This window comes from Caloenas nicobarica, chromosome 2, assembly GCF_036013445.1.
Source record: "Caloenas nicobarica isolate bCalNic1 chromosome 2, bCalNic1.hap1, whole genome shotgun sequence".
NCBI classification, from domain to species: domain Eukaryota; kingdom Metazoa; phylum Chordata; class Aves; order Columbiformes; family Columbidae; genus Caloenas; species Caloenas nicobarica.
The window spans coordinates 50,559,126-50,582,327 of NC_088246.1; the positions used below are offsets into that span (position 1 = coordinate 50,559,126).

Sequence of the window (23,202 nt, forward strand, 5' to 3'; positions counted from 1 at the left end):
GCAGCTTTGGTGGGTATCCAGCAAGGGTTAACCCAACACTCTGCTCAAGTAGGCAATTGAATTGGCTGGCCTTGAAGTCCACTCAAACCTGGCTTCTACTGTGACTAGCATCCAGGTAGCCCAGTGTTGGGGACTCTTGTTTTATGAAGCTGCCTTACTGGTGGTGTTTGGGTTTTTCGGGGGGTTTTTTTTGGTGTTTTTTGGTCTGTTGGGTGAGGAACCAGCTCATGATAACTGCATGCTGTAGACAGCCATAGTATAGTTAATTGTTTGAGACCTAGTAGCTAAAGAAATTGATCTGGCTCAGATAGGCTCCATACTGATGAGTAGATAAAAATAGCATCCTGCATACCCAGAAGTGAAATAGAGAGCTTTCTTTGCAGTTAGTTACTGTTTTCTGTGTTTCTATATATTCTTTTCTGAATCAGAATCAATGTTTTGCTTGTGCAAGAGGTATGTAGTTTGACTTTCTGCAGAGTGGTAATTTATCTTGTAGACTTACATTGCATCACATAACCAGTGATTCCAAAGTGTTTGCAGGAATGTTCAGGTGTGGCTGTGCGTCTGTTTCACCTGTGTAACTAGGGATGTGCAAGCACTTAAGCAGCATTGATATGATCTCTCTCAAATCTTGAGCTGGCTGAGAGACCATCCAGATAGTATTTATTATCCAAGTTTCTACTCCCTCTTGAGAGTTCATTACTGAACGTGCATGCAGCTGTGCATCTAGTTAAATGTAACTTTTTCTTTCCCCAGTTAGGGTTCAGGAGGCTTAAGAAATGTTAAGCAATGAGCAGTAAAGTGGCATCATTGTCTTCCAGCTTGTATGTGACTCTGAATGGCTCAGAGGGCTGACTTCTTGAATCTGTATCTAGCAAAAGGTGTTACTAGTGTTTTAGTAGAAATTGTTTTAATATCGGGGGAAAAAAACCCAAAATCATCAAGCTATGCTTAAATGTTTGAGCAATTGGAAGGAGCCAACATGATAACATGAGTTTGTCATTTCTTGCTGTCGTGGATCAGACTGGCTGATATGTCAGTGGTGCCCAGGACTTTCTCAGGCAGGTACCCCTGTCACAGGCATCATCAATAATTACTGAGCTACTATTAGGAAAAGTGGGGTGGCAGTCCATTTGCTCTTTAGCCTAAATTTTCAGCATCTTGATGTGCTCAATCTGTCTGATGCGCTGACTGGGCTGCGCGGTGGATGGGTGGTCACGGCGGGAGGGACGCGTTCCCACGCCCAGCCCTTGCGTCACGCCTGGTGCTGGTGCAGCTGCCTCCCGAGCCAGGTTTCCATCGCTGACCTGAGCTCGCAGGAACCCAATCCACTGCGGTCACGTGAGGTCTGGCTCAGCAGATTGCAGCTAGATTGTGTTACCTTCAACAGGAAACCATCACTTGCGCTGTGATTCCTTTCCCAAGCATTGTGTTAGCTGAAGAATAAATGTATTCTTAAAAATGCCTTAGCAGGACTAGAAGTGTAGTATCCAAGGTACTTGGGAGGATGATTAGTTCTGAAAAGCCTAATTTTCTTTGACCAAAGTTCAAGTATAATGCCTGGTTTATCAGACTGTCTGGATAGCTCAGATTTTTTTTTTTTTTTTCTTAATATCCTATATATTTAGCTGAGTTCTTTTATCACTGACTTTATTTAAATTATGACCTTTTTTTCCTTTTGAAAATAGTTGTTATAAAATTTTAGAAGCAAAACAGACTCAGTATCCCTCTGAAGCAGTAAAGTTAGCAATTCTTTGTCAGACGTTTTATTCATTGAATGCTTTTCCCAGTGTTTAAGATGGGTGACTGAATCGCTGAAAATTTAATCTTACCTTATCAATTTTACAGGTTGAGCAGTCAAAAGTTTTAATCAAAGAGGGTGGTGTTCAGTTACTACTTACAATAGTTGACACACCAGGATTTGGAGATGCTGTGGATAATAGTAATTGGTAAGACATTCTTTGTATGTTCTCCCACAATAATTCTGAATTGTATTTTGTGTGTATGTGAGATATAATAACTTGTGTGGTTTTTTTTTTTTAATGCAAGCTTCGACCTTCAGTTAAAATATTAACACTTCTAAACTTTTCAGTTAGCTGAAAACTTTAACTACTGCAGTTCCAAGTACCTTTATAATTCGATTGAGTTGCTGTCAGCTTTTCCCTTTAAACTGGAGCATTTGGCTCTTTATCCACACATGCAACATGCGGAACTGACTTCATTGCTATCACAAGATGTGACCAGTAAAGCGTATTCCTTTGGCTACTGTTCTTAAGTGTTCTATTTAATGCTATTACAATGAAGGTAATTGTGTTTTAAAAGGTTATTCAGTGAACTCACAGATTGTATCTTCAGAGCTGTGTAACTTGGTTTTATGTTGAAGAGCTGGTCACTTAAAATGTGCTATATGCTCTTAAAAAAAAAAAAAAGAGCAAGCCATGGGGGAGTAATGTACATCTATTTCTTAGCAAAGACAGACTTTTTTACATCAATGATATAACTTACAGGTTTTTATTCATGTAACCTCTGCAGTTGGCAGCCAGTTATCGACTACATTGACAGTAAATTTGAGGACTACCTGAATGCAGAGTCTCGAGTGAACAGACGTCAGATGCCAGATAATAGAGTGCAGTGTTGTTTATACTTCATTGCTCCTTCAGGACATGGGTTCGTATGAGTGTATTTTATGTTTCCTTTCTCTGTCTCTTATCTCTGATAAATATTCAAGTTTGTCATTTTTGGTTATGTGAAGTTCCAGACAGGATTTTTTAATGGCCTACGGACCATGCTTAATTTCAAGATGAGCTTACTTCAGCTTGTCAGACGTCAACAAGCCGAACAAGTAATAAGTTGAAACACCAGGAAACATGATTGTACATTAATTACATACAATAAAAATAGTGTTAGAACAATTAAAAATACACAGGTGTTCACAAGTGCCAGGTCTGTCATCTATGTCTTTTGTTCACACACTCCTGTTTAGAAGGAGAAACTGGTTCATGCTTTCAGCAGCAGGATTTTTTCCTTCCACTCTTCCTCTCTTCTTTTAATTTCAGTGATGAAGATGGGAAGTGTCATGCATCCTTATAAGCATGTTTTAATTCACTTGAGGTGTAATCCTTTGTCTAGTGACAATTCCAGTACACATATTCTGGATTTTTTTCCAATTATTATGCAGTGTTCCACCCCTGCTTAGTTTTTAACTTGATCAGACTTCTATCTAGTGGTAGGGAGAGAGAACTGCATTTTCAGGGTGTACTAGATACTGATTGACTATATCTGAAATTGGTTCCTTAGCATTTTATCACTGTATTATAACTGATTAAATTTGTCAGAGACTCCTAAGTTATACCTTCAAAACCAGAAGGAGAAGATAAGCAGTGTCTTCTATTGTATGAGACAAAAGTAGTAGAACTTGTTGAAGGTAATAATGAAGGAATTCTGAGAAGTATTCCTCAGGTAGTAAAAAGTGTCCACTTATTACACTCAGCTTCTCTAGCCAGCATTGGAATGTTTCTAATAATTTTGAACTAGACAGAGTTCTCAAATTTGGAAAGGAATACTGGGAGATGGAGAAGTGTTTTTCTTATGTAGACTTGCCTTAACGGAACATTTTGTTGTTGTTCAACATGTGTGTTTGTGATGTCAATTTTGCTCAACGTTGCGTTTTAATTTTAAATGAAAACACTTGAGTCTTTGGCATATACTATTTTACTAGTGTGCAAAATCAAAATGTCATTTAAATAAAGGGAAAAGGACCCATTGTTTGTGTTAGTCAATCTTTTCTGAGCTAACTCTCAGATTCTGCAAAACACATTCGTCTTACCTTCACACCCTCACACTTCCCTGTTATCTGTTAAAACTTGCTAAACCAGTGGGAGGCACTAATTGTTCATAAGGAAAAATAAAGGTAAAGCTTCACATAAGAGCTGGAAAAGTATGTTCCTTGTACAGGTATTTCATGTTGTTCGTGGAGAAAAGTGTTAAGTTGAGCTAGATTTGCAAAATGTCTCTCAATTACTGGAGTAAATACTTGGAATTGTGATGAACAGGATGAGAAGAAATGGCTGCAAGTTGCGCCAAGGAAGATTTAGATTGGATATTAGGAAAATTTATGCACGAGAGGGCTTATCAAGCATTGGAGCAGGCTGCCCAGGGAAGTGGTGAAGTCAGCATCCCTGGAGGTGTTTAAAAGACGTGTAGATGAGGTTCTTAGGGACATGGTTTAGTGGTGGAATTGGCAGTGTTAGGTTAATGCTCTTAAAGGTCTTTTCCAACCTAAATGATTCTATGATTTAACACATCATCCCACCATTTTTAGCTGGTATCCCCACAAACATCTGAACTGATGGCTTAGTTTGTGTGGGGGGAGAGACAGAGAGAGTGAAGGGGTGTGAGGAGCCTCCCAGGTAAGTGAATGGGGTCATAATGAATCATAGACTCTTTCTGCAATTCTGGGATCTTTATGTAAAGGCTCCTGCTTCAGTCTCGACTGTAAACTCCAGCCCCTGAGGTGAGCACGATTGTCGTTCTGAGCTATTCTGCTTTGGCAACTGCCCTTCCAACTGGTGTTGCCCTGGAGCAGCTTTTCGAAGCGAGGAGAGGGAAAGCATGTGAAGGTGAATGGATAGCCAGACCAGCGTTCTTAATCTAGATGTGCATTCATGTTAGCTATTTAATGGAAACATGTTGAGAAGCTGAGAAGTTCAGTGGCAGATGGAAAATGTTAAAGTGAAGTTAAATACGTGTTCTATAATGTTTTCTTTATTCTTTTAGATATGTTTTAGAGAAGCAGCTAAATTTGACTACCAAATGAATCTGGTTTTAATGTTCCTAATTCTAATTTATTTTATATGAGAAATAATCCTGTTAAATCCTTTAAGTGAATCCTTTAAGCCTGACTAAACTTGCTATAATTCTGAAGTATGAATGCATCAAAACCTCTGTGGCTTTTCTTTAGCAAGCAGGAAACATTCACCACTTTGATCCACATCAATGGTTTTATATACCCATATGGTGTGTGTTTTAGTTTTATGTCATTGTCATCCACTTTCACAATGGTATTTTTGTTATACATAGTGGTTTAGAGATGGGATATTTCTACTTCATTTGTACCCAGGCCACAGAGTTTACTGTCTTAGCAATGTAATGTATAAAAAAGACCTCACAGCCCCCTCTCAGGAAGAAGCATACAAATAAACATGACTTTCAGAAACTGAAACTGTGTATTTGAACAGAGCCTGAATCACGTCTGTACATTCTTACCAGTCAGGCTTTAAATGGAACTGGCTTCCAGCAAATGACATGAGCTTTTACTATCTTCATAAGAGAGTTCTTATCACTTGCTTAAATAGTGTAATTTCAGCTAGCGAAAGTCTCATGACTGCTAACAATATTAATTTACAACTTTTTTCTCTGGTAGTATACAAACTAGGGGATTTCCTATAGCAGTTGCAGGTAGCCTTTTGAATTTCATTCAAGCATCTATCACTCATAAATCATTATCTTAATAGTAGTTGTCAGGACAAATCTCAAGTCATTTGTACATTCTTGTTTAATGAATATAAATTGCAAAGCTCTAATGCTGTCTTTCAGACTTAAGCCTTTGGATATAGAGTTTATGAAGCGCCTGCATGAAAAAGTGAATATCATTCCACTTATTGCCAAAGCAGACACACTTACACCTGAGGAATGCCAACAGTTTAAAAAACAGGTGAGTTGAAAGATTAATATTTACAACATGGGATAATTTAGTAAGTTGATCCCTATGGAAATGGTGAGATTTAACTTCTTACATGCAAAGTTTAAAGCCTGAAGCAACAACTCGAGACAGCAAAGCTAAGTAATTTATATCTCTAGATTTAATTATATTTCTTGGTGAAATAATCTTGTTTCTGTCCTTAGGGGAAGAGTTTTCAAGTGTAGCATGATTCTTGGCAAGTGAAATAATTCACTGCTGAGATAAAAATCGGTAAGGAAAGAAGGGTGCTTTCAAGATTTAGGTGCCTAACAGAAGTTGTGTGGTTTTTTTTAAAAAAAAAAAAAAGGTATTTAACAGTATTACAGTATTATTGATTGTACTGTGGTATTGACTTTCATGTTGATGTGCTATATTTATTAAAGATGCCTCAGGTATTAGATGAGAATCGGTATACCTGTTCTTCAATTTTGGGCTGTGGTAATGCATTTTAAAGATGGTGAGATAATTCTAACATTGATACAACTGATACAATTTCTTTGTACTTGTAGAATAAATTTGGTATTAGTGTCTCCAAGTGGTTTATGTTTTATTTCAACTACATGCTGTATTGTATGAAGAGGATAAGGCGGACCCAAAACAGGACAAGACAAGGCATGAAGTTTGTTTTTTGAACTGTGTCCAGTCCTAGTTTAGAAGAACATAGGTTCTGAAAAGAAGTTGGCACTAAGAGATGCTATATGCAAAGCTCTTGATTTAAGAATAAAAATTAAAGGACATTTTCTGCCTTGGAGAAACTTAAGCAAGGTGCTATAGACCTGAAGTCTGTTTTGCTTGCATTTCGTGGGGTTTTCTTGATGTAAAGGAGGAAAAACAGTAGAAAGCAGAATATTTCTTAAAATATAAGCAGTTTTATCAATAAGTTGATGTTAAATAGGGGAGACTTTCCCAAATCAAATTTTGAAAATAAGTCCTTGCATGAATTGGAAACTTAGGTTCTTGTATGATTGCAAACCCATGAACCAGAAATATTCCCCAGGGCTCTGCAGTGTAGCTTGTCAGCTAAGTGGTCTAATGCTTTTCTATTCTAAAATTCTGGAAAACTAATCAGCATGTTTTTAAAAATACCCTTCAGACAAATCGAGCACCAAAACAGTACAGTCTCGTTTTTATCACGCTGTCAGTTATTCTTAAATTTTCATTAGTGCTTGCAAATATTTTTCAACACAGCTAACCAGTAGTGTCAGTCTGCCAGTCACAAGCTCTATTAAAGTAGGCAGGTGATCCTGCTTCAAGCAACTGATGCTCAGGTGAGCTAGAAACAGAAAAGAAAAGGAGTGACAGCAGTAGCTATTGTGGGAACTCAAAGGGCTGAAGTATGCCTGCAGTTATCTATTCAAATAATTTTTTTTGAGAGAGAGAGAGACACTCAGATGTGTGACTGGTCTGAGAATTTAAGCTGTCTTGTATTAGTTTTTGCATGTGCAGTTAGAATTCCCATTAGCGTAAATCTCTGTTTGCCCTGTTGTAGAAAACTGATGTTCATTTTTGCTGCCTTGTGCTGATGGACAGTATTCTGTCAGCTGTGAGGCTCTGGCTCTGATCCTGTCTTCTCCTGGCTAGGGAGAGATGGTCGTGCTCATAATTCTCTGTGGTCACCTGATGGTGTTAAAGATGTGCAAGTTTTATGATGTAGCTTGGTCACCTTGCTATGCAAGGATTTTGCATATGAAACAAAAGGAGGGACAATCTGATGGCAGCAAGAAGGAGAGTTATTACAAAGTATGAATTCCTCAAACAAATAACATGTTTTTGGTTTTAGATAATGAAAGAAATCCAAGAACACAAAATTAAAATATATGAATTTCCAGAAACGGATGATGAAGAAGAAAATAAGATTGTTAAAAAGATAAAGGTAAATAATTTTCTTTTGAAAAACTACCTACTGGGTGGGGAGGGTAGAGAGTGAAAAGCTTTTTGTCATTAATGAAGAGCCTACCAATATGTTTAGAAGATAAAAATCAGCTGTAAAACTGTTTTGAGGGTCACTGTTCCTCAGCAGGGGCAATGGATGACAGTCTTAGGTGACTTGAGTACATTAATGGCTAAAATGCAGAATGAGAGCACTAGATTACATGCTTATTTAATAAACTCTTAAAAGATCTTTTTCTTTTTATTCCACCCCTATTTGACGTTTATCCACCTACCACATTTTGTTTGATTCTGATCCTTGAAGGAGACAAAGGTGGTCTTTCAGACAGAGGTGTGCAGTGGCACAGAGTCTGTATGTTATAGCTTAAAGCTGTCTGACTAATTGATATACTGGAACCTTAATGGAGACAAATGACTCAAGAAAATCAGAAGGGCTGTCAGGCAGTTGAAAGGCTCTTTCTTTGTTTACTCACGTTTGTTGGTTTGTTGTTTTATGTTGGAGTCCATCTTGTATATGTTCCTTGAGCATTGCTTCTGTTTGTTCAGTAGCTTTAACAGCCTGTAAGAGCTTTCTTACTGTGGGAATCGCCTAGGATGGATACACACAAATAGCACAAACAGAAGATATTCTGGGACTGAGCCTGAAGGAGAAGAGCAGAATAAAAGCAAGGACAAGAGTCCAAAATACTTTGTACACTGTTCCTTTCAGCTACTTGAAGCTGCTCTTGGCTCTTTTGTTGCTTGTTACACTAGATGGATTTTTGGTTCAGCTGGAAACAAAAAAAATGGTGTAGTTCTTTGCCAAACCTTTGAAAACTGGGTACAAGATCCAGTCAAAGTTAACAGTCCTGTAGCCAGTGGGAATATGAATTGATAAATAATTACTGTGCAATCAATTAAATAGGAAGTGGTTTGCCTGTTGCTTAGCTTACTAAGTAACAGTAATGTCTGTTTCTTAACTAAATTTACAGAATACAACAGTGTAAGGAATTTAAAAGGGTTGTGTGTATATACATGCCATTAAACTAGACAGAGGTCAGTAAACATAACTATTCTTGCACTTTGGGTAAGCTGCATTGCAGTGTTATAGCACTAAGTAGCTTACATGAAGTTTATACATGGGCATGCTTTCAGTGTCGTTTGGCAGTAGAAATTTTTATTTTAAAAGTGACACTTTATCTTGCAGGACCGTTTACCTCTTGCTGTGGTAGGTAGTAATACGATCATTGAAGTCAATGGCAAGAGAGTGAGAGGAAGGCAGTACCCCTGGGGTGTTGCAGAAGGTAAGGGTTTCCCATTATTTTTATCCATTTAAAACTAACCAGACATTAGTCGGTATTCGAAATGTTTGAAATGCTTAATTTTGAATGTGCTTTGGCCTGGAAATTTATTGAATATACCATTTTGTTGTTCTGACAGTGTTGGAATAAGGTAAAGGTTCAGTAACACTTAACTTTGCGAGCAGGTTCCTGTTGAAGCCTCACTGAGGAATCGTAAAATCTGTAGTAACTTACTAGAGTAGATGATGAGGCTTAGATTTACAACTGTTTGCTAGCATTCTTCTTGTAATTTTGCTCATATAAAAACTATGTTTCTTAAATTCTTCTTTCCAAAGTGTTCACATTATAAATGTTAATTTGGTCAGCTTGACTAGCACAAATTAAGTTTAAAGTTTCTGGAACATTCCCCCCCCCCAAAAAAAAAAAAAAAAAAATCTGAGTTTTAATTACTGGGGTGTAGCAAGAGGAAGGTAACTGGATTAACTGGTAATGAATTGATTACTTCTGATCGTGTCTTCTCTTGTGGTGGGGTTTTTTGTGTTGGTTTTGTTTTTTGGTTTTTTTTTTAATTCATTTAAAACTTACTTTCTACTGTTATAGAGACCTGAAGATAATTGCACGATGTTCTGGCAAACAATTCTTGTGCTTTAATGCTGTTCAAGTGGCACATAGCGTGGCTTGCACCATGCTGTATAGTGAAACAATCACTATTAAAATGTTTTTCCATTGTGATTGAACTTTTTCCTTGTAGTGTACATGTATTGAAAAAAGAGAAGATTTTTTTTCTCGCTATTTCTGCCTTCCAAAGGCAATCGACTATAAATTCGATGCAGTGTAAAACAGACCAAAAAAACCCCCCACCAGCAAGCAGAGTATGGACGAATACTTTAAAGAGAAATGCTGTAGCACTTTGAAGTGCCTGTCTGGCAGGAAATGAGGTTTGGCAGAAAGTAAAAACCAGCTGCACCAGAGAGGCTCAAGCTTTATTTTAAGGCTCTCGTGTTAGCATTTGGAAATGGACAAAATGATGCCGCTTTATTTTAAAACAAAACTTTTAAAATGTTTCACACTCATGTGATTGTACAACTTTTGGAAGGGAATAACTACAGCCTATCTAAAAAGGAACATCTTTAAGTGGCTTTGAGTTTGTCAGCTACGGACAGAATACCCAGAGTCGATGCTTTTTTGGGAGTATGGCTTCATGTACTGAGTGGAACTTACCAGTTTGTGTGAAACCATAGAATAAAATAACACAGGAGTGCATATAGAAGAGGCTGTGTGCTTCATTTTTTGTAGGATTCACTGAACTTATGTGGGTCCTTTTAATTCCTTCATTTTGTTTTTCTTCTTCCTTCCCATGAAAATGTCATTCACCACTTCAGGGACACCCTGGAACCTGCTTCGTGGTTTTATGTGTGCAAAGAGCTTTGTGTGTTGCCTTCTCTGTCTGCATGCCAGAGTGGTCTGGGGTGTGCATTTTTCTCCAGTGCCATTTCATTATCTGTCAGGGAAAAGCCACCCACAGCATCAGCCTCCTCTACAGTGATGCAATGAGAGGCACAGCTGGAATAGGTGGCATCTAATGACAGCTGCCAACCCTCTCTTTTGATCTGTAGGCAGGTGCATCAAATTAAATGTAGGACCTTCCTTTGCTTGGTTAGTAAAGAACTAAATCCACGTTAAAGTTAAAATGAAGATTTTGGGAAATCGTTTGGTGGGGCAAGGAGAAATATATTGTGTTAATTCTGTCCTGTGAAGGTTTTGGATATAGCCAGATCTATGCTGAGGTCATCACTTGGTGTCTGATCCTCATGCAGCTGTGCTGGCAGGGCCTCCAAAGGATCGTAAAGTTAGTTAAACTGGCAAAACTGTGTTTCTGTTGTGGTAGCTTATTCTGCTGTATTGACTCAGAGTACAGTTTGCCAGCATGTCTTAGGGGAGCATAGGAACTTTGCTGGTAAGATATATTGATATAGTTATATTGTTAATACTCTCCTACTGTTAATGCACATACTGTTTGAGTAAGGAAAGGCTGGAAGTAATCTGGTGTTGGAATGAGCGTAGGAGATGGGTGACATCTCAAAATCATGCCTCTTTGTAAGGTACTTACTTTGGCTAGGATCTCAATAAAAATTTGCTTCTTTCTGTAGTTGAAAACGGTGAACACTGTGACTTCACAATTCTGAGGAACATGTTGATAAGGTAAGTAATGTACAGGTAACATTTGGTTTTCTAGTATGCCTGGGAGATTACAAAGTCATATATTGGAGAAAAAAAGGATTTGAGCTAGTGAGTTCATATTAATACTCATATTTTTAATTGTAAATAGTATCTTACACTTTATTGTCTTGTTTAACCACATATTTAGCAAGTGGTAGTAGTAATGATTTTTTTTATGTAGTTCTCCGTGCTTTCTGATTGCTTGTTCTTAAAAATTGTGATAAACCATAGGAACCCAAGTTGTCAGTGCTGATGTGTACTTAGTTGTAGGCATTTTTTTAAAAAATTTTCAGTGCTGCAGTTGTATAAAGCAAGACTGCCCGTGCTTCATTGTATTAGGCGCTGAGTCCTATACTCACAGCAGTTCAGTGAGTGACATCTGCTGTAACAACCCTTGGTTATTAAGCTTTGCTTTTCTCCAAGCTGATGGTGGAAAATTGTTGAACGAAGCTGAAGTCTTAGTCTTGAACTTTACATTTAGCTTTTGCAGACTTAAAAGATAGAAAAGAGGAAGTTTTGGCTTATTAATTGTTTCTTGCCTGACATGGTGCACCTGCTACAGTAGTAATGCACACTTTTCATATCTGTTCTCCAAATACTTGCAAGTTTATCCACAGAACTCAAAATTTTCTGAAGATTGGTCCCGTAAGTTAATGTTTGCAATATTGCAAACTTGAGATAGTTCATTGCAAAATAATCTGCTATTTCTGTGACTATGCTGTCTTGCCAAGTTTAATTTAAATGGAAGAATGACAACATTGTGAGCAATGGGACATTAATGGAGGGGTATAATTTAAGTCAATTTACAAAATGAACAGGGACTGATGTTTCAGTCAGTATTTTGTATTTGTGCACTAAGCTGATAAATTACACTTATTGACAGAACTCATATGCAGGACCTGAAGGATGTCACTAACAATGTACATTATGAGAACTATAGAAGCAGAAAACTGGCAGCTGTTACATACAACGGCGTTGACAACAACAAAAATAAAGGGCAGCTAACAAAGTAAGTTCTTGTTAAGGTTGTATTGCACTGTAACCTTTTTGCTTTGTGTTGTTTTCTTTGGTTGGTTTTGTGTATGTGCGGTGGGTTTTTGGGGTTTTTTGGGAGGTGGTGGTTTTGTTCCTATTTATCCTCCAATCGGTTGCCTTTTCACTGTGTTCTGATCTGAACACTGTATGTTTCTGGTTTACTTAGGATTTTTTTTTCCTCTTTTGTTAAGGTTTGAACACATTAAATAACTGGGTTTTAGTTTCAGTTCTGAAGAGAATCATTTACTATTTCTGTTCATAAGTTTTATGTCTCTGGTATTTATTGCAAAGTTTTTGTTCATTAAGGTTTCTATTTTGGTATGTGTACTACTTTTGGAATTACTGGCTCTTTCAGTATGAATGCTCAATACTCAGTGTCAGGGATGTTTTTGAGAAGAACGGGTTAATATTTGTTTAGAAACTTTGAAAATCCAGATGCACTACTGTCATCTTTGAAATGCTGCCCTGGCTACTTCTAGGGTTGCTTATCATGTAAGGGAAATTATTGCAACATCTTTATCTTTTGTGAGAGGAGGGTTGCAATGCATGGGTTTGGGTTTTGTTGCTGTTGAGTTTTTTTTAACCCTGGCATGTCATTTTATTTGCCTCTGACAGCAAGTTGTTTACCAATCTGATGCAATTAATAGAAGATTTAAAAGTAGGCTCTACTGTATTTTTCATTTTGTAATGCTACTTGAGAACATCTACACTCTTGAATTTAAGTATTTTTACTGCTCAGATCTTCAAATGCGTGTATCCATAACACAGTGATGAATTTTTCTCACTGCTGTGTTTCTTGCCATCACATTATCCCTGACTTGCATCTCAAGGCTTCTGAATGCAAGTATGTTAGAAATATTTCTCAAGCTACACTTGTCCTCATAACAGTACAGTGGTGTTGGTAGAGAGAGGAGGAGTTCTGAGAACTAAAGTTACTAAATGAGGTAATCAGTGTGGAAAAATTGGGGTGAGGGGCCTGTGAGGTAGTTTGCACGTTTGGGAAGAAAAGGGTGCAGGTGGCCACATCAGAGAAGAAAATGTGCTTGAGCACAAGAACTTGAACCAACTTCCTCTTTGCTGAGGCAATAATGTATTAATAGTAGAGCAGAACAGAAAAAAATCTATATTTCCTCCAGGACTTCTAAGTTGCTATTACTACACTTTTTACTGTATTGTTATTTGCTATTACTATATTGAAAAGTGAAATGTTTTCATTGCGATTTTGGATGTTGGAGGAAGTTGTTTGGATTTTGTTGTTGTTGTTTAATACTGTTATCCCTTTCCAAATCTTAGTATGTTTTCCTTAGATTCAGAAAAGTCTTAATTTTAGTGATTACACTTTCACCACTTCTTGTGCCTGCTCAGATTTGTGCTGGTCTGCATCTACAGACTTTGTCTGTTGGCTAATTGAAGTAAGGATTAGTTATTCTGCGTTCTTATTTGAAAGAATAACGCGGTAATGATTTTTATTTATTCCCAAATTAAAAACATAACAGGAAACGTTTTTGTATAAATGCATCTACCAGAAAGTTTAAAAACTGGTTTTGTATTGTTCATTCGGCCCCCTCCCCACCTTCCCTGGTCAGCATTGCTGGGATTTCCTTTTTAGCTAGAATTTATGCTGAGAGGGTCTGGGATTACTCTTTCTGAAACATGCTGATTTTTGCATCTCCTGCCATCTCAGGTCACTCTGCTGTCCCACCTGAGTATTTCTATGTAAAGATGCCTTTTGGAACAATTTTCTCCATAAGAAATCTGTCACTCAGAACACTGCAGTGCTGCATCTCAGAAGGGAATAAACACGACTGGTGCTCTTAGCAAGCAGGTTTTCTTTTTTTTTTTCTCAAGAGAATAAATAAGTTATCGCAGTTTGTTTGATTCAGCCATCTGAAAGATGGCAAAATCTATTGCAAACTTGTAAGAAATATTTTGAATCTTTCCTTACAGCTCGTTCCTCCAAACGCAGGGTGACTTAATAAGTAGATAAATAAAATTTCTGAATGCATATACTGGTTATTAAGCAGCTGATGCTGTTCTTGTTACCTTATCCATATGTTGATTTGCAGCATTTTTTTTAAAGCCTTAACAGGCTTTTTTGGCTTCAGTGTGGTTTTGTACTTTGAAATCTAGCATCATTGAAGCAGCATAGAAGGAATTTTCCTAATAACCATGTGCCTTGCTGGAAATGAGTTGAAAGAGAGAAGAGCAGATATTAACAGCTTATCTGTGCGCCCCCTGAGGAATTCTAATGCTTGCCTGCTTGCCTTTTGAAAGAAGTGTCTGTGTCTCAAAATGGAGCAATATTTGACTTGTCCTCTGGAAATCTGATTCTTTCACCGCTGTTCTTTTGGAAGCTGGGAGGGTACATGTAAAAAAAGAGATGTACACGCAGTGGTTCCTGCGCTTTTCCAAAAGTATCTCCTACTGGCAGCTGTTGGAGACTGGATTGACCTTTTGTACTTTTAAAACAGCTGTATTTTTACGATCTTAGCAGATCTTTGCTTTTTCATGCAACTGTGAACATATTTCCTCAAACAAAAATGCAAACGTGAAAACAAATACAAGTATGCGCTACAAGTTTTTAATAATACTGTGCAGATTTATTGACACAGTTTCTTCAGTTGATCATTTTCTCTCTGATTTGTCTCCTTCGATTTGGTGAAACTCTGTTCTACAAGTAACTCGTTGACGTAAGAGCAATCCAAAGCATGTATTTTCCATGGTTATGTAGATTTGTTGTGTTTTAGGTTTGGTGTCTGATTTCTTCAAATTTTCAACCTCATTCCATCCATTAAAAAAATAACCTAATATGTCAAGGGTAATCTTCACATACATGAGTAATTTGTGTCTTCAAACTATGTGGTAATTGTAATTTCACATGTGTACTACATGACATGCGTGAAAATTGACATTTGCTGTGAAATTTAAAATTTTTCATTTGATAAGTCTTTTCAGTTTTCTGTATGAAGCTGGTATCTTCAGTGAGTTTAAAATTAAAACCTTATTTTGTTGGAAGTCATATTGCACAGTGTAAAGATGAGCCTTATCCCTCTACTGATCTGTTCAATAACCTGTCACACAGGGTAACAAAATCCACGATGCGTAGAGATCCTTCTAACTGCTTAGCTTAGTCTACTTCTAACTCCTTTTCTCTATATTCTTAGTGAATTCTGTGAAATAGTTTTAATGTTCTTAAGCCCATCTTACTAGATGGTGAGGCTTAATATCCAAATCTTGGTTTCAGACTTTTTTTCCCCCTTCCTGTAGTACTAGTGAAGAGCTAACACAAGGTATGTTGGGGTTAAGCCCCAGGCTCTGGGAAGGTGACCTTGCAGCCAAACCTTCTCCTGAGCCCAGCCCAGCCCCGGTGAGACCTCTGCTGGCCATGCAAGTCAAGTGCTCTTTTTGCGGCACAGGAACATTCGTGAGGTTTTAATATCGTGCCCTCTCCTAGGTGACAATTTTTTTAAATGAACAGAGAAGCCTCGATACTGCATTGGTTTCCAAAAACCCGTTTAGAGCAAGTGATTGTTCGTGTCACTAAAAGATTTAAAACCGCTTTAAAAGCATGTGTATTCTAGGGAAACTATTCCTGGAAGTATCTGCACATCAAACCTACATTAATATTTACATGGTATAGTGATTTACTAACTGAATTTGAAATAAATATAACAAGCTTTAACTAACAGTCTTTCCTTGTACTGTGAAAAACTTGCTTTTGGGGAAGCACATAATTAGCTTTAGGAATCTATTAATAATGAATTTACTTTTTTAATTATTGCTTTTGGTTTTGTGGTTTTATTTAAGCATGCTAAGCTAAGCTTCTGTATTTTTTGTTTTTTAGATTTGACACAGTTGAAGGCATGTAAGTGGTCATTTAAATTTTTCCAGAAAACTTAAAGACAAAAATTTTATAAAAACAAAAAAGATTTCTCTGTTTAATGTTTCAAATTTAAACCAATTTCCTGTTATCCCACTCTTGGCATTGTTTTTCTCCCTAGCAGTTCTTTTTTTGTTCTAAAGTTGTGCTAATGTAAATCTTAAGAAATTATAAATACTTTCAGTGACAAAATCTCTCTTTAAAAACCCATCCTCTTTAGAAACTTTTTGGCTAAACCTCAAGACAAATTTGGTCTAATGTCAACAGTGAGCGGAAGTCCATAAATTATGACATACCCCCAATTTCTGTCCGTAGCTCCATCATCTTCATGTAGATCCTTGTAAAGGATCAGTGGAATTTTCTTTCTTATCTGTAAATTTACGACTTTTCATAGGATTGGGGAATTAGTTACTTTAATCTTTCCTGGCCATGGTTTTATCCTATTACTGGCTTGCAGAGGTTCCACTTTGTGCGTATCTAGAATAATTTTTAATTTTTGCAGATTAATTTAGAGGGCTGTTTTAACATGCGTCTTGTTAAATCACTTAAATGTTTTATATCTTTGTTTAGTGGTTTGTGGGGGTTTTGTTTGTTTTGTGGTTTGTTTTTGTTGTTGTTTGTTTTGTGGTTTTTGTTGTTTCTTGGGTTTTTTTTTTTCAGCTCTTTTTTTTTTTGTTGTTCAAGTCCCTTGTATAGTTTCATCCTGAAATGCAGGATGGTGTGCGTTTACCCACGTCACATGCTTAAGACCTGACAAAACCAGTTGTGACCTAAGTTGTAAAGCTCTTAGCTGTAAATGCTCACTTGTTAGTTTATTAAATGTTCTGTGCAGACTGATTTTTACCAGTTTCTCAAACAGATATGACATCCCCATTAGATTATTATGTTGTCAATAGAAGGGATGGTTCTGTTCCCCTTTCAAGTCTGTAGAAACTGCAGCCGTGATTCCTCAGTATTCAGATCTGCTGCTTAGGTTAATTTTTGAAGAGCAGATACATTTGAGAACTTTACACTTCTAATAGGTACCAAAAAGAAAATAGTCTTGACAGCTGGTTAGCTTCCACAAGTACTGTTACTCATCTCTTCTTTCATTTTCCTTCTTATTTTTGTGTTTTATTGTACTTCACCTGTGTTTGACCATTTTATTTTCCTTGACAAAAGTTGCTAGCAGTTGGCCTTTTGAAGGCCCAAAGTAAACATTGGACTAAGGATCATTTTCAGTTGTGTATATTATACAGCATTTTACTCACCAATCCAAGCGTTGCAACTATTAGTTCAGATTCAATTTAATTTTTTTTTAAACAGAAATGGCATTTTCTTCTTCCTCACCCCACACCAATTGCCACCTTCAAAATACTGGTATTTGAGGCAAAAGTTCATATTACATCAATTACTTTCAGTGTATGGTTAGTTGGTGAAAATGGGCAAGCAGGAAGGATAAAATGAGCCATTAATAGTTGAACCAGATCTTAACTATATTTGATATATAACCTTCACTCCTCTAAGAATGAATGGCAAATTCTGAATCAAAATAGACATTGCTAATTATGTTTCAGTCATCACTGAAAGTTAGTCAATCCTTTTCTCCTTTTAGAATGCTTTTTTTTTTTTGCATTATTTGATTCGGAACAGGGTTTTTCTTTTTGTCTGGTTGTTTTTTCCAAGAAACGAAAACAAAAACAGTTTTGCCTGTCAAAAAATGTGGCTTAGACTTGCCACATCTATTTTACGATTTGCTGGTCTGAGTGGCTTTTGCATACATTACAGTAGATATCCTCTGCTGGCTGGTTGTAACATGTTCCAAATACATCCAGTTCTTCATTTTTACCAACACGATAGTCAAAACTTTGTCATTTTAAGCTGTACGTACTCAAAACTGACACAAGAGGCCAGTGATTTGTTTTCATTGCCCTTTGCTGAACAGCAGAAAAGTCCTACAGGACTGTATGTAGCAATCATCATTAGATCAAAATCATCCTGGTTTATTGGATATCTAATGTGAAACTTGCATTTTAAAGCCTGTCTCACCACAACATGGATAGCAGGCTTATACAGCTTTAAAAATTCAGAAGAATCCAGGAAAGTAGTTACCATGGAGCCTATAGAAAAATTAAAACCAATGTATGTTATTTTTATACACTAAGTTTATTAGTAGCTTTCTAAAGGAAAATCTTCCAATTAACACTTTCATGAAATAATAATGTTCGGTTGCCCAAACTTTTTTTTGCAAAGTTGCTGTCTCTTCAGAAGTATGACCACAGCATTCAACACAACTGTAGTATTAATTTAATCTTGGGCTCACTTGGAACAATGAAGACTTAGAGAGGAAATGGGACTGTTGTCTGCAGCACTCTTAAAATTATTATGTCCATTAATTTTTGGTATATATTTGAATGGGAAAGAAAAAGACGCCTGAGGATCACTTGGAATATGCTAATATTTTTTGTCATAACTTTGATTTCCTCTCTTCCCATGACCAGGTTCTACTAAAAATAGAAAGTCAAGAGCTTCTGTTAACTTAAATGTAATTTAAATCAATTGTGGGGAAGGAAAAGATATTGTATGAAATGTCTTTTTGAGGAAAGTTTAACTAAACAGTTAGTATAATAATGCAAATCGAGTTTAAGCTAGCCGTGCATACAGCGATGTTTTTTATCTTTATACTTCAGCATTTTTATCTTGTTTTTTGCAGATGCCCTAATGTAATAGACAGGAAAAAAGTTCTTCTTAGCTAACTGCTTCTTCTGGATTTATGGCAGGAGCCCATTGGCACAGATGGAGGAGGAAAGGAGGGAGCACGTAGCCAAAATGAAAAAAATGGAAATGGAAATGGAACAGGTGTTCGAGATGAAAGTCAAAGAAAAAGTTCAGAAACTGAAGGACTCTGAAGCTGAGGTAATCAAAATGTCTTAAAGCCCAATATGCTTGAGGCTGAACAAGTGCAGAGGTGGTCCTGTTTGCCAAGACTTTGCAACATAACCTCTGACTAGGAATTGATTCCATAGTTGAATTTTATGGTTAAAGACAACTCAGTTATTCTTTCTCAGTTTGTTTTCTTTGCTGAAATTGTATAAGCCCAAACTTAAAATAATTTGCGTGTTGACATGGATTCTCTTTTTGTTTTCACAGTATGTTAAAATACGCCTTAATTTTCTTACTCATCCTCTTTTCTCTTACTTTGGAATGTTTTATGCCTGTTTTCTTCCACGTGCTTTAAAAGGTTCTTGTGCTTTTCATGCTTTACATAAGCTAATGTAGTAACAATAATTTGCTTTATATATCAAAAGCATTTTGGGAATTTGACATGATGTTTGTAAGAAATCACCTACATGAGAATTATTAGACTAAGAGCAAATCAGGGATATATTGTTGTCAGTGATTTGGTTTCATTTTAACATGGATAAATTTTATGGATATTTAACTCCAATTTCTGTCATCTCCAGGTGAAGTCCTTACAGTGAAACTGCTTTTTATGGGCTTCAAGAAGCTTTTGAAGTGATTTTTTTTTTTTAAGAGACTATTGTAAAATTATATTTAAGCAGAAAATTAAGTTTAAGTTTTGAGAAGGCAGCTTCTCACAAGAAGCATAATAGAGAAGTTCAAAGTTGTCGCAAGTTCCTATAGAAAATTTGGCTCCAAATTTGAGGCAATGTGAGGAAACTTGGCAGAATAGTTGGAATGCTTGCCAGCCCAGGCATTGTAAGGAGCCAAGGCATAGTGGATCAGAGGAAAAAAGAAACTATATCAATCTAGATTTCTTTTTTCTTTTGGAGAAGCGAATAGATAAGGATGTAAATGCTAAGATGCACCAGTCAGCAATTCGAGGATTTTAAAGCTAGGTGTTTTATCTGGATCAAGGTGTTTAGTTATTCACTGGATTTATCCTTTCTCAGTTTCTGTCTCTACTCTTTTTGAACCCACTTACACTTCCGGCCTCCACTATCTGCTTGATGTATGAAAACCAACCAGAATTTTTTTTTATGTACTACCTCATGACTTTCTGACTGAGTGCATCTTGTGTTATCAATTTTTAAACATTCATGGAATTCATTCTTTTTTCTTCACCATTCATGACTGCAAACTTCTGGTTTATTTCTCTAAATGCAGAAGAGTAGGCAATAGACAGTGCTGAACATAAAGCATAAAAAAAAAAAAAAAAACAAACAACTGTGAAAGGAAATATGTTTTAAAGGGTTTGTGTAAGACTTAGAAAAGAGTAAGAAAAGAGGGAGTTTTATTTAACTCAATTAAAAAACATGCTACACCACACAAAATGAATCAGTTTTCCTGGCAGTGTCACCATTCTCACATATAACACATTTGATTGTCAGTCTGACCCATCAACTCGCAGGAGAGACTTCTTATACTGTTCTGGCAGCGTAGACAGTTCAATAATAATAAATTTAGTAAGTGAATAAGTTAATCCACTTAATGTTTTCCTAGATAGATCCTTACTATACTTAATAGTATAGGACGAAATCAATGTTTGGGTTTTTTTCCGCACACAAAGTCAATGATGATGCTAATTTATGCATTACTGACACTCAAATGCTCTGCGATTTGCTTCTTAACATTTGCATCAAATACCAAAGTAGTCTTGAATTTCCTTTTGTTTGCCATATGTAGCCGCTTACAACTCCTGTTTCTAACTTGGGCAGCGTTTGGGGAGTTTTCTGTTCATCCCATAGCCTCATTTTACAGTTAATACCCTCTTTGTTTCTGTTACCGGCAATATCTATAACCTTATAGTTTTTGGTCTAAGAGTTACTTTTCTCTGTAGAGAAAATACAATACTGTATTTTCTTGCGTTAGTTGCTGATGTTTATTACTACAGCTCCAAAAGTTGCTGTGTTTTCTGCGCTTACCGACTCTGTTCATAACTTTTTCTACAGCTGCAGCGACGCCACGAGCAAATGAAAAAGAATTTGGAGGCACAACACAAAGAATTAGAGGAAAAGCGTCGCCAGTTTGAGGAAGAGAAAGCGAACTGGGAAGCTCAACAACGTATTTTGGAACAACAGAATTCCTCCAGGTAAATTGGAGTCTTGTCCTGCAGTTCACAGTCAACGTTCTGCAGCTTTCTGCTAAAAGGCGGTTTCTGTGGTAATAATGGTCAGTGGTGGTTGACCACCAAGGAAGTGTCACTTAAAAGCCAAGAAAAATCTTGAACTGCGTTTAGTTATAAATGAGTATATATCATCAATATTGAGAAGATTATTAGCTTCTAAAGCGGGTTTTAACCTGCAAAAACATTGTATCCATACATAACGAGATCTATGTAGAAAAAATTTTGTCTTTGAAAGCTAGATTGCATCAGACTTCTGTAAGATGAAGAATTAAAACTTTGAGAATGAAGGTGTTCAATTCTCCTAGTCTTTGGAATGGGAAATCTAGTGATAAATGCATTGTTTGATTTCATGTAGCACAAGTACTGTGTACATAATAATTTCTATGCACTGTATTCCAACCAGTAAAGCTTTGTAAAATGCTTATTTTAAAAGATGTATATTACTGATTTTTTTTTTCTTTTTTAAACCAGAGCATGTATGCATTATTTAACAAACTTTTTTTAATATCATTTTAGAACCTTGGAAAAGAATAAGAAGAAAGGGAAGATATTTTAAATACATCATTTTGACCACCAGTTATGTATTAGTTGCCAATATGCCAGCCTGGACATCAGTGTTTGTTGGATCCGTTCGACCAATTTTGCACCAGTTGTATCCATAGTAATGGATTTAACAGCATGACAAATTTTTGTTAATTTTGATGGAGAATGAGATGCCTTGAATTGTCTAGGGTGTTGTGTACTTGGAAAAATAAAACAGCTCTAAGTACCTTTTTTCTTTTTTTTTTTTAATAAACAGATGTCATTTTAATGCAAAAGGAAACATTTTACTGTTGTACAATCATGTTCTGGTGGTTTGACAGTTTACAGGATATTAAAAAATGCAAGGACTCTAGACGGTTTTTAGTGAGGATAAATTGCCATAATATGATGCAAACAATGCTTCTCTATTATTATAATACAAGAATTCCATTCAGTGCAGCATATACAATAATGTAATTTAGTCTAACACAGTTGACCCTATTTTTGACACTTCCATTGTTTAAAAGTACACATGGAAAAACAAAAGTTGTAGTCTTACAGTGCACCTAAGCTTTTTATAACAACCCTTTTATGTTTTGGATTCTTTAAATATATGCTATTCTCATTTAGTAACTTCTTTAGCCAGGAGGATCTCATTACTGCTTCATTTTTTGTAATAACATTTAATTTAGATATTTTTCCATATATTGGCCCTCCTAAATAGAATATAGCTTCTTTCATATGGTAGGAACCAGTGAGTAAAGCTTTTCCTTTAACTCCCTTTTTACATTTTATGGTAAGTAGCAGGAAAATGCATTTATAGGTCATTTCTAGGCAAAATTGTGGAGTTAACTTCCAACCTGTTTCTACCTGTGTGCAGTCTTTCTTTATTTTACTAGAAATGGGAATATGGCCTCAAGAAAAACATCACCATTTTGCATTTAGCTGTATTCATATACTGCATTTCTGTATTTTTTTTTGTTTGTATTGTAAAAAGTCACATAATAAACAATGTTGTGATGTAACACGCTGCTGCGTTGGAAATTTTAAAGGAGTTGAAACAGCCGAGCGCTTCTCTGGGAGGTGTTTGAAGTTTCTCTCTTCTGTCTGATTTGATTGACCCCGTGTCTTTGACGTGCCCGAGGAGCGAGTTCAAGGTATAGAAAATGCTTGTGTACTGTGGAATGGTTATGATATGATAGAAAATGAAGTTTTCAGTGTCTGTGCTCTGGCTTGGCAAGAGCAGGGCCTGTCTTGCCCAGGAGAGGGCACCAAGCGTCCGCGGCCCTGGGCTGCGTTCTGCTCGCTCCGGCTTTGGTTTTCTCTGTCTCGGGAGGTTCTGGTGTGACAAGGCATTTGCAGCCTCCTCGGAGGCCTCTGTGTGGGTCATCGACAAGGGTGGAAGGGGTTTGTTTTGTCTTTTTTAGTTAGTTGCATGAGTTCTAATAAATGTAATAGCTGGGAACTTGATAGTTAAAAATACAGCCTGTAAGTTGCTAAAAAGTCGATGGGGGCTTTTTATGTCTGTCTTTGCCTGTGCAACAATGAAGCGTGTCTAATTTTTTGC

At 36.6% G+C, this 23,202-nt stretch overlaps 1 protein-coding gene across 2 annotated transcripts in view; it reads left to right on the forward strand.

The window, feature by feature from the left end:
- Nucleotides 1–22,648, forward strand: part of SEPTIN7 (septin 7) — a 63,717-nt gene extending 41,069 nt beyond the window's left edge. The window contains exons 3-13 of one of the 2 annotated variants that reach the window (XM_065628091.1): nucleotides 1,849–1,949; nucleotides 2,533–2,667; nucleotides 5,596–5,713; nucleotides 7,521–7,613; nucleotides 8,817–8,913; nucleotides 11,061–11,112; nucleotides 12,014–12,139; nucleotides 16,010–16,030; nucleotides 18,805–18,940; nucleotides 20,938–21,077; nucleotides 21,630–22,648. In XM_065628091.1, coding sequence (XP_065484163.1) covers nucleotides 1,849–1,949; nucleotides 2,533–2,667; nucleotides 5,596–5,713; nucleotides 7,521–7,613; nucleotides 8,817–8,913; nucleotides 11,061–11,112; nucleotides 12,014–12,139; nucleotides 16,010–16,030; nucleotides 18,805–18,940; nucleotides 20,938–21,077; nucleotides 21,630–21,669 — 1,059 coding nt within the window. In that variant the 3' untranslated portion in view covers nucleotides 21,670–22,648. The remainder of the gene's footprint in view (nucleotides 1–1,848; nucleotides 1,950–2,532; nucleotides 2,668–5,595; nucleotides 5,714–7,520; nucleotides 7,614–8,816; nucleotides 8,914–11,060; nucleotides 11,113–12,013; nucleotides 12,140–16,009; nucleotides 16,031–18,804; nucleotides 18,941–20,937; nucleotides 21,078–21,629) is intronic. The other variant, XM_065628092.1, reaches the window with a different exon arrangement.
- The last annotated feature ends 554 nt before the right edge of the window (nucleotides 22,649–23,202 follow it).